General features: G+C 53.6%; 1 protein-coding gene across 1 annotated transcript; it reads left to right on the forward strand.

Moving 5' to 3' along the window:
• Nucleotides 1-590: 590 nt before the first annotated feature.
• AXIN1 (axin 1) lies at nucleotides 591-11033 on the forward strand. Its single transcript, XM_034441339.3, has 9 exons — nucleotides 591-2007; nucleotides 3081-3221; nucleotides 3589-3685; nucleotides 4488-4625; nucleotides 4934-5454; nucleotides 5906-6082; nucleotides 6770-7009; nucleotides 9005-9172; nucleotides 9947-11033. The coding sequence occupies exons 1-9, from the start codon at nucleotides 1112-1114 to the stop codon at nucleotides 10071-10073; spliced, it is 2505 nt and encodes an 834-aa protein (XP_034297230.1). The 5' UTR covers nucleotides 591-1111; the 3' UTR covers nucleotides 10074-11033.
• The last annotated feature ends 521 nt before the right edge of the window (nucleotides 11034-11554 follow it).

Raw genomic sequence — 11554 nt, forward strand, 5'->3', positions numbered from 1 at the left:
TTGGGGGGGGGGACTGGAGTAGTGCTTGGGTCAGTTGTCAGAGAGAAAATTAGTCAATGTAACAGTAATAATATTAACACAGTTGGACTTTGGAGGTCTTCTAGTCCAACCCCCTGCTCCAGCAGGAGACCCTATACCATTCCAGACAAGTTGCTGTCCAATCTCTTCTTAAACATCTCCAGTATTTGAGAGGAACACCCACAACTTTTAAGTTAAGTTTGCTTTATTGTCATTGCACCTCGTACAACGAAATTAAATGCCATCTTCAGTGCACAGTATACCTATAAAAATAAAACAGAAGCACACATCCTTCATGTTCTATACACTTGAATTGAAAACCTGATATTGCATTAGCCCGATATTGAATTTTGGAGGCAAAATGACTGATCCATGGTTCTCACTGTCAGAAAATTTCTCCGTAGTTCTAAGTCGGATCTCTCTTTAATGATCTGCTACCCGTTACTTCTTCTGCCCTCGGGGGCTTTGGAGGATCTTCAGCCGGGCCCTTCCTGAGGCGCCGGCCCACAGGGAAAGCGTGCCGGGGTTTCCTTTCTTTGCTCCTGTCCGGCCACCGCGGGATCCTCCGGGCCACTGGGGGCGCTGTCGGGCCGCCGTTCGCCGCGGAAGGGCGGACGCGAGGGCGAGGCGCTACCGACCGTCGGCAGAACTGCGCTGGGCCGGGCCGGGCAGGCACAGCTCCGGGGGCCATGGGGGGCCGGCGCCCCGCGCCTTCTCGCGCCGCTCCCCTCTCAGCCTCGCCTGGGCCGCGGCGCCCCCCCGCCTCTCTCCGTTGAGTGTCCCGGGCCTCGTCCCGCCTCCCGTCCAGTCCGCGGGAGCGGGGGATCCATCCGGTCGCGACCCCACGTGCGCGGCCTGACCGGCGCCGCCGCCGCTCCCGCCGGCCGGGCGGACAAAGGGAGCGGCCTCGGTCTGGCGCGAGCTGCGGGCCCGGCCTGGGGAGGCGGGGAGCGGCTCGCCCGGGCGGCTTCTGCGACGGCCGCGGGAGGAGCGCCCCTTCTCGCCTCTGACGGGCCTTCCCCACGGTTGCAGCGGGAGCCCCTCGCTCCTGCTGGCGCGCTGAGCCGGGCCGCCGCCGGGCCCCGTCCGCGAGATGAGCACGCAGGAGAAAGGCTTCCCGCTGGACCTCGGGGGCGGCTTCACCGAGGACGCGCCCAGGCCCCCGGTCCCCGGGGAAGAGGGCGACCTCGTTTCCGCGGACCCGCGGACCCCCGGCCACGGCTTTTCGGCCGGGAAGGGCGACGGAGGGAAAGGCGAGACGACCACCGCCACCCCGCGGCGTCCAGACCTCGACCTGGGCTACGAGCCGGAGGGCAGCGCTTCCCCGACGCCGCCTTACCTGCGATGGGCAGAGTCCTTGCACTCCTTGCTGGACGACCAAGACGGCATCCACCTTTTCCGGACCTTTTTGAAGCACGAGAGCTGTGCAGATTTGTTGGACTTCTGGTTTGCCTGCAGCGGCTTCAGGAAGCTGGCGCCCTGCGACTCCAAGGAGGAGAAAAGGTTAAAGCTGGCCAAAGCCATTTACAAGAAATACATTCTTGATAATAACGGGATCGTGTCCCAGCAGGTCAAGCCAGCCACTAAAAGCTTCATCAAAGATTGTGTTCTGAAGCAACTTATTGACCCGGCCATGTTTGACCAGGCCCAGACGGAAATCCAGTCCATGATTGAAGAGAATACCTATCCCTTGTTCCTGAAGTCGGATATTTATTTGGAGTATACAAGGACAGGTGGGGAGAGCCCAAAAGTGCACAGCGATCAGAGTTCAGGGTCCGGGACAGGGAAGGGGCTGCCTGGGTACCTGCCCACCTTGAATGAGGATGAGGAGTGGAAATGTGACCAAGACATCATGGAAGGAGAGGAGGGGCAGGTGGCAGCTGATCCGGAGTCTGCCTCCTCCAGCAGATTCACCCAGAAGCTCCTTCTGGAGACAACCAGCCAGCCAGCCCCCAGGACCAGGCATTACAGCGAGGGGAGGGAGTTCAGGTGAGAGCCACAGTCCCAAGGATGCTTTTGTTTACAGCTTGCCCCTGTTCACCTGACCACAGGATTGGAGGCAAAGATGCTTGCAGCTGGAAGGTGGGGACAATAGGTGCTCATCTGTCAGATCATCTGTTGGTCTCTTCAGTCCAGGCTGACCTTCCTGGCTGTCAGAAAGCAGTTCATATCCTGCTCAGGAAAGCCATTCTCCTCATTCAAAGACCCACATTGGGGATCCAGGTCTCTTGCCTCACCAGCAAAGGGCTTGGGGGGGGGTGGTACATTGGTCTTTTTTGGCCAAAGGCTACATGAAGCTGTCTGGCCTTGGACATGTAGAGAACATGGGCAGTGATGTATGTCAGATGCTCACCGCAAAAGCTGTTGAATGAAGAATAAGAACTTGGCTTCAGTTGGTCTCAGTTTGCAAAAAACTAGACTTGTTTGGCTCTGCCAAGCTCAATTTTGTAAAACTGTCATAGCTCTTTTTTTTCCTTTTTCATATTACCTAAGAAACTCAATAGATAAAGACAGTTACAAAATTTTGTAAACATTACTGCACCTTTTACAATAATTTTTGGTCTTTTCTGAGTCTGGTTGTTCGCAGGTGTTTCATTACACAACTAGGCAACATCAGTTGAGTAGATGGGGGCAAGCCAGTAAACCCCCCACTTACTTGCACTTATGGTGTTACCTGGTTACATAATGAAACATCTGCAAGCAAATGACTAAGGTTAGAAAATACCAAGGACTCCATAAAAGTCTTAACATTTTAGCAGTTCTTTAAAGAAGAATGAGAGCTCTTTAGTGGGGAACATCATAATGTTTAGAATATCGGTTTATAATATGGACGCTTGCGCTTCCTTCCTTCCTTCCTTCCTTCCTTCCTTCCTTCCTTCCTTCCTTCCTTCCATCCATCCATCCATCCATCCATCCGCCACCCATCTTGTGGTCCAAGATGACTCTGTTCTGTCCTCCCCCGACATACTGATGGGCATGAATGGATTTTGTTGGGGACAGTCCTCCCGGCATGGATGTAAGTGCTGTGAGGTTCTGAGCATTGCCTGGTCTTCTCTTGGCAGGCCTGGGCCTTGGAGGGAGACAGGGCATTCGTATTATGTCAACACCGGCTATGCCCTGGCACCAGCCACCAGCGCCAATGACAGTGAGCAGCACAGCATGTCCAGTGATGCTGACACCATGTCACTGACTGATAGCAGCCTGTGAGTATTTGGAAAGGATGGGGTGGAACCAAGGGGGTGGGTTGTCTCTGGGCAGATTTTCAGTCTTTCCAGCAGCTCTTCTAACCATGGGCCCATGCCCGCAGCAGCCATCTTTAGAAAGGCAGCTGTGTTGGTTATAAAAATGTCTCCTGGCTCCTTACCGGTCTGGAAACAGAGTGTTACCGGTGCTTGTAACATAACAGAGGGAGGACATTTGCAATGGGAGGGGGCAGGCTCTTTGTCCTGCTCGGGCAGAGGAGCTCTGGGTCTGCCGGATGGGTGTTTGGGCTTTGCATACTTGCATTGGCCAGGGTGGCTCTCCCCTGAGCAGCCTTTTAGTTTATGTATTGTGGCTTCCTTATGGCAGAGACGGGGTTCCCCCTTACCGGCTGCGGAAGCAGCATCGTAGAGAGATGCAAGAAAGCGCCAAAGCAAATGGACGTGTGCCACTACCTCACATTCCGGTAAGGGGGAGAAAGCGCTTTGGGGATGTGGCCCTGTTTCCAAGGGTCTTCCTTTCCTGGCGTCTAGCAGTTGCTGCGCAGGCGGATTCTGGCCTGAGGGCTCAGCAGCAGATTGAGTCAACCCAGTTACAAAGTTGCTCCCCACTTTGGAGCCCCTTTTTCTCTCCCACAAGCCCTTCCCAGCTGGTGCAGTTAGCCCTTCTTAGTGAGTGCCTCCAAACCTGGCCTCTCCCTCTCCCCCCACAAAAAAAATTCTGTCTGGATTCTTTTTTTTTGGGTGCCAGAGGAAGCTTATGGGCTGTCTTGGTGGAGTCTGTCGGCGTGTCTGGAGCCTCATGTGTCCACCTGGAGTGGAGAGGGAATTCTGACAATTATTCGGCCAGTGAAGAGACAGAATCCTTCTGCTCTCTGTCCCTGGAAATTTCTGTCCCCAAGCAAGTCTTTACGGGCACTGCACAGGCCAGCTGATGCCACTCGTTTCAGCTCTTTTGTGGAAGGTTCCCAGAGTCTAAGGGTCCCTGCTGCTTGAGAGCAACTTCTGGGAGGCTGGTGGCTGGCAGCACCTCGGAAGCAGATGGGGGGGGGGGAGAAATGGTGAGCTGGCCATTGCTGCTCTGAAGGGTTGCCATGCAGGGGAACTTCTGAGCGTGGACAGAATGACCCATAGGAGAAAGGCAATTTTTCTGCTTCGGCACAGAGATCAGGAGGAAATTCTCAAACTATCCCTGCTCCTCCCCAAAAAGGAAGACCAGGGAGGACGGAGGGCCAGGTTGCTTTGCACACCGATGCTTCTTTCCCACAGCGAACTTACCGAATGCCAAAGGACATTCATGTTGAACCCCAGAAATTTGCTGCCGAACTGATTAACCGCCTCAAGGAAGTGCTGAGGGACCGGGAAGCAGAGGCCAAGCTGGAGGAACGCCTGAAACGCGTCCAAGCCGTGAGTGAAGTTGCTGCCTTTGTCACGCTCCTGGTTCTTAGAGGAAGGGAGCAGCTGCCCAATAGGACCTGGGGACTCCAGAAAAGCCAGGGGTGGGGGAGGAGCTGGGCCTGAAAATCCAAAGCTATTGCCCTGGATGGGAAGGCTTCAGCTGGCTTTTGAGTTGACTGGCTTGGTTGAGTTCCCTTGTTGCTGGGTAAGGGGAGCTGCTCCTGGCTGCCTCCCTGTTCCCTGGGTTTTGCCACCTCCTCTGGCCCCTCTGCCCAGGTTGCCTTAGGCCCTGACCTGACGACTGTGTCTTGTGACAGGAGGAAGAAGGGGAAGACGCAGACCTCCCCTTGGGTCCGTCCCTCATGAACCACAAGCTGGTCCCCACACAGCTCTTGCCCCACTTTGCTCCCCGCTATGCTGAGCTGCAGGTGCGCGATGCTCACGAAGAGAACCCCGAGACCATTCTGGACGAGCACGTGCAGCGAGTGATGAAAACTCCCGGCTGCCAATCCCCCAAACCCCGATCTCCAGACAGTGGGCTTGTTGGCAAGCTGCATGGACTGACGGGGTCTATCCCACTGGGCCACAGCAAGCATGCCAGCAAGTCCGGACTGAAGCTGGAGACCTCCAACCTTTATCACCACAAACATGTTTATCACCATGTGGTCCATCACCATGCCGGACTGAAAGCCAAGGAGACAGCGGAAGAAGCGACCAGCCAGCGCATGCAGGGCCCTTTCTCCTGGAGTGTGGACCCTCACAGCTGTACCACCAAGTCCCGGGCCTACGGGGAGAGCATGGGCCTGGCCCCAGGCCCTCTGGATGCCATGGCCTACAGGTGAATTTGGCTGTTATTTATTAGTCAGATTTATATTTCATCTTTCTCTAGGAGTTCGAGGCAGTTTAGGTGGATATTTCCCTTCATTTTATCCCTCTAACAACAACCCTGTGAGGTAGGTGGGGCTGAGAGAACTTGTTAGTCCAAAGTGTCCCAGGGAGTTTCCAGGGCTGAGGGTGGGTGTGAGCCTCTCGGCACTCCGCTAGAGCCTTTGCGTGCAGTGCGGGGGGTTACAGTGCTTCTTTCTTAGCTTGCTGAAGCCCTGCAGGAAGAGAGGGGGCTGCAGACGTTGCCTCAGCTTCTCAGGGCAGTTGGTGTGGTATTGGGAGAACCAGGCTGCAGTAGGGTCAAGGCCAGGCTGGCCCCAGAAAGCGCTGTTTCTTCCCATGCTTTGGGAGAAGTGACAAGAGGAAGATCTCAGCTGCCTATTTCTCTCTCCTCCTCTGGCTAGTGGGAAAGCTGGCTTGCTCGCCAAGCGGAGTGCCAAGAAGTCAGATCCTGGGAAAAATGAAGGTGCCAGCTACGATGTGCCTGGGTCTCCAGAAGACCTGGAAAGGAACCAGAAGATCATGCAGTGGATCATAGAAGGTGAAAAGGAGATCAGCAGGCATCGGAAGACGACCCACAGGTGAGTGGGGTCAGGAGGGGAAAGGCATGTCGGATTCCAATGTGGGCAAATGGTAGAGGTGCCAAGGTTGCATATGGCTGTGAAGCCAAACCAAAGACGCTGCCTGGGGAAGATGATGAAATGGGCATCTGGTGCTGAGTCTCACGTTGGCAGAACTGCTGCTCTGGGCTACCCTCCCTGCTGTTTGATTTCTCCCTTCCACAACCGGAGCAGCAAACAAGGTGCTGTAGCCCCCTTTCCCAGATGCTTCACCTAAGAACAGACAATGTTGCTTGATTTCTGGCCTTTGTTATCACTGGGCTCTGGAAGGATGGGCTTGCTCTGTACTGCAGGAGGCGGAAGGGAGAGAACCAGCTCTCAGATTCATCCTCCTCTCAGCTTGGGCTCCTGAGGGACTCTTTTCGGAGTCCTGGAAGCCTTCACTGCAGACCTTTTGCAGATCCCTCTCCCCTCCCCCCAGCCTCCCATGTCTGAGTGGGGAGGATGTCTTCTCCTCAAGCGGGAGACGGAAGCACCTGCTGTTGCTGTCTTCCCTCGGGGTGGTGGTGATAAGGCTATCTGCTTCGGACAGGCAGCTGGAGGCTGGTCTTTTTTATCCAGCAGTTCTGCTTTACTTGCTGCTCTCATCTGTGGTTTGCTACAGTAGTCTTGGGACACTCCGTCAATTTCTGTTTGTTTTCCTTGAAGCTCATCGGGTACAAAGAAGCAACTGGCTCACGAGCCACCCCGCCCGGTTCCCATCGATCGCCCTATGGCTGTGCACCCCTGGATCTCATTCCGAAATGTTGTGCAGCCATCCCACCCTTTCATCCAGGACCCAACCATGCCCCCCAACCCTGCTCCCAACCCTCTGACACAGCTGGAGGAAGCCCGACGGCGATTGGAGGAGGAGGAGAAGAGAACTGGCAAGCCAGCTGCCAAGCAGAGGTAAGCAGGAAGGAGGAAAGGGACCTCTCTGGTAGTTGCCCCAGGAACCCCCCCACCAGTGGTGGGTTTCTACTGGTTTGGGCTGGTTCGGACAAACTGGTAGCGATGATGGTGAACTGAGAGCGAACCGGTTCTCACTGACAGTTAGGTTGGCCCTCCCACCCATCCCTGTGTTATAGATAACTTTTATTTGGTCATTTTTAGCCTAGCTGAAAGGCGCGGCAGAGCGGATTGCCATGTCTCAGCTGTTCCATAATACACTCCGCTTGTGTGGAGCGCAAGTTTGGTGTGCGTGCGAGCGAAGCGCGTGCATGATGCGAACTGGGATAACACTGGTTGAAACCCACCATTGCCCCGCACTCTCCCCCTGGGCCCCACTGAGCTGCCTTTTGAGGGTAGAGCTTGCCAGGGAAAGGAACTGGGCCTGGCCCACTTCAGTGCCGGGAACATGAGGAGCGCCCCCTGCTGCTGCTCCAGCTATGCATGTCCCAGGCCCTCTCTATGCTGCCTCCTGGCCCAGGGATCTCCCCTGCGGGTTTGGAAGGCCAGGAAGCCAGAAGAGAAAGATGAGAGGCTGAGAAGAGGGACCGGTTGGTACTCTCTGCGCCCATGGTGGAAAAGCCCCTCCACTTGGCTGGCAGTGAAGCTTCTGATTTTCTTCTCTCTTCCCCCCATCCCCTCTCCCAAGCCTTTCAGGCTGGAAAGGCTTGGTTTGTGGCCCCTGAAATGGATCCTTGATCAGAGGAAATAAGAGTAAAATAAGAGAATTGTCTAAAGTCCATGTTGTTCTTCCGATATGTTCATGGGATTATCCAGGGTGACCATTCATTTGTTAGGGCAGTTGGGTGGCAGTGCCGAATGTAGTTACCGTTTCCAACCTGGGTCTCTCAGAGTCTGTTTTGCAGTTCTTTAGGTTCTTCTTCCTCTTCTCTCAAAGCTAGTCCGTCCTCCCCAGGCTAGCCTGGTGGTTGGAGATGGCTGTTGGGCCAAATTGTGTTTCATAGCCTCTTCCAGCCCTTCTGCGCCCAGCTTCCAGTGGGGTGTCCAGCTGGTTCTCACAGATTGGGCTCGTAATGGCCCATGAAGGAGCCGTTATTATTTGGGCTGATTGAGTTCTCAGGTCTGTGACTCCCGTCAGGTTTAAAATTCTTTTTGGGTTCCCTGCAAGGGTGATTTTTGTTTGTTTGTTTTGAGTTGGGGCTTGAGAAAGGTGTCCACGTGGTAGCATTGCTGGGAGAGTCACTTTGCTACTGTGCCCAAGGTGGCTGAGCCAGCGGAAAGACTGCAGGGGTTGGGAATTGTTCTTTTCCCATAGAGACTATGGAAGCATTGGTTGCAAGCAGCTTCCAAATTGAGGCTGTTGCGTGGAGTGAAGTCCCCAGAGAATTTAAGGATCAGTTACTCTTAGCTTGCCAGACTTTTGAGTGCAGAATCGGCTGAGCCAGGAGAAGAGGAATTGGGCTGTCCCTGCTGCCGTTATTGTTCTTTGGAATGGGGTGCTGAGAGAGAGTAGGCTGACCTTCTGGAACTGTTAGCAGCACATCGGGCCTTTTGGAAAGAGGCAAGAGGACTCTCCTCCTGGTTTTCTTTGCCACAACTCCTGTGGTGAAGGGCTTTTGGCAAAGACTGAGGGAAATGGCAGTCAGAAGCCTTGGGGTGCCACAAGCAATGCACCTCTCTAACATCAGTTTCAGAAATTGTCTGCCCAGTTAAGGCTGGAGCAAGAGAGAGGAAGCAGGATCTGCAAAAACGGGGCACCTCTATCTGCTGATGGTCTTGCCAGGGATTGGTTTGGCTTCTCCCCAAGAAAGCTTTGTCCCCCCCTTTGCTCTCCCCAGTCCTGACCCCCTTTGGTGCACCAGTTCTCCCATATGCCCTCATTGCGGCTGGCTGCTCTTGTGCTGAGTCTCCTCCGAAGAGGAGTCTCCCTTGCTGAGACAGCCAGCCAGGTGTGCCGCAATATGTCTGCCACTCACTCTGTGTTTGGCCTCCTAGAATGAAGGCACCCAAGAGATTGGGCGGCGGTTTCTCCCAGCCCTGTGAGAATATTGTGGTGGCATATTACTTCTGTGGAGAGCCGATCCCCTACCGCACCCTTGTCAAAGGCCGGGTGGTCACGCTGGGCCAGTTCAAGGAACTGCTGACCAAGAAGGGGAATTACAGGTAAGAATGGGCAAGGAACTGGCACGGGAGGTCGGCATGCACCCATTCCCCTGGGTTTCCCTTAAGTCTCCCTTCAGCCCAGAGCAAAACAACAACTCCTGGTAGCTGGAGAATCATATTGATGAGCTGGGGATCCAGAGGCAGAATAGCAATAGCAGTAGCACTTGGACCTATATACAGCTTTACAGTGCTTTACAGCTCCCTCTAAACAGTTTAGAGGCAGCCTATTGCCCTCAACAATTTGGGTCCTCATTTTTACCCATCTCGGAAGGAGGGAGTCAACCTTCAGCCTGGTGAGATTTGAACTGCCAAATTGCAGACAGCCGACAGCAGTCAACCGAAGTAGCCTGCAGTACTGCACTCTAACCACTGCGCCACCACAGCTCAATGGTGGTACTCGGTGGTGATACTTGGGGAATGGCTCAGAAAACAGTGCTTTCCCTCTCAAAAGACTAGGGTGAGAAATGAAGAAAGCTTAAAGTTAAAACACAAATTGCCTATGTGATCTACTTGGTTAGCAAAAATGGAGAATTAGTTTTCTTAAGCAAGTACAAAGACGAAAGGGAAAAAATGGGGCTCTGATATTCTAGATATCTGGGCTGGGGTCATTATTGTAGCTCTGGTGCTTTATAGATGGTCCTAGATGGGTTTGCTATAGCAAACTCCCCTAGAAGCATCTCCCAGATGGCCACCTTGTGGGGTGTCTGCAAAGCTGATGGTCCCTTTGGGGCAAAACCTTCTCCTATGAATTGCCCTCCCATCCCTGTTTTAAAGGTATTACTTCAAGAAAGTCAGTGATGAGTTTGACTGTGGAGTTGTGTTTGAAGAAGTTCAAGAGGAGGATGCAGTCCTGCCTATCTTTGAAGAGAAGATAATTGGGAAGGTAGAGAAGATTGATTAACCCGGGTGAGCCAAAAGGTCTGGCAGCCATAGCGCTCTTCCTTGCTGCTTGTCTTCTCTGAGGAAGCCACAACTTTCTCCACACCATATAGGATCTTCAGCTTGCTGGGTTACAACATTACACAGCTATTGACAGAAGCTGCACCAAAGGCTGTCTTTGAGATGATCCCGGGTTTGCAATATTACGGCCATGCCACCTCCACCATGGGACGGTGGGCCAAGCCAGAAGCTGGAGACCCTTGTGGGAGGCAGACTGAACAAGGTGTTGGTTTGCATTTTAAATAGCCTTGGAATGAGGCCTACTTGATGAGAGTTGCACCTTGTCACACCTGGTGTGTTCCCCTCGTAGGTCTTCCTATTCAGATGCTGTCGAGGGGCAGAGGAAGACTCCAAGATGCTTAGGACCACCCCATGCCTTGCTACCTCTCTCATTTTCTTGCCATTCTACAGCTGGAGGAGGGGGGGGAGAGTGGGCTTATGGCAGAAGTAGATGTCTCTTCTGCTTGCTGAACTGTGTACTTCTCCTGCCTGTCAGTCTTCCTGTTTCACTGACCTCCCCCATGCTACACACACACACACAACCTGGGCTCCACATATCCATGGCAGAGGAGGTGGAGCAGCCCTCAAGACTGCCCCCACCAGCACCTGCCCCTTGCAAATGTCACCGAGTGCCTTCCAACCTCATGCTTGCTTGCTCCCTTCCTGGTTTGGGTTCTGGCCTTGGGGTTGTGTTCCGCATCGGATGGACATTTTAATGTGTAGTGCCCGGCTGGAGCCGGATCTTCATTTCCCCTTTTTCTGAAGGGTTCAGTTGTAGATATGTACATTTTCTAAACAAGGCTCAGGCCTCAGCGGCTGAGCAAATGGCTGGCAATTCTGGAACTTTTTTTTCACGTTGACTTGTATTGATTGATCTTTTTACAGGTACAACAATGGAATAAAGGCCCATGTTCCAATGGTTTCTGGGCGTGCATTGCTCCACAGAGTCTGTACGAGCTGAGAATTCGATTCTCAAGGGGAGAGGATTGACCAGTGGTCAAGCGAGGGTTGACTTCTCAGATTTTGGAGCAGTTTGATCTTCCTAGTGGGTGCAGACTAGGAGACCTCTGAGCCTGTGACTTGACTCTGCTTTGGTGTCAGGCCGGGCCTCAGTTGCTGCCTTGTCCAGAGCACCAGAAAGACTGAAGGTGTGCTGATTTTGAGAGTTGTAGCAGTCATGTTTATGGCTCGTTAGACACTAATGCATCTGCTGGCAACAAGTGGCACCAACCAGCTGCCTTCTGCCCAGGCTACCCTTGCTGCCCCGCGGATTATTTTGCAGAGCTTTTCTGTGGCAGGGCAAGGCGAGGGAAGGGACTAGAGTGGATGGATTCACATGGAAGGAACCAGCTCTGGAAAGTATTTGAGAGGGCCCATAGAGTAGAAACACATATAGGAAAGTAACTGATTATTTGGGGGGTTGTATGCCTGGCTTGAAACACG

The sequence above is a fragment of the Pantherophis guttatus genome, chromosome 14 (genome assembly GCF_059756535.1).
Source record: "Pantherophis guttatus breed Tessera chromosome 14, ASM5975653v1, whole genome shotgun sequence".
NCBI lineage: Eukaryota > Metazoa > Chordata > Lepidosauria > Squamata > Colubridae > Pantherophis > Pantherophis guttatus.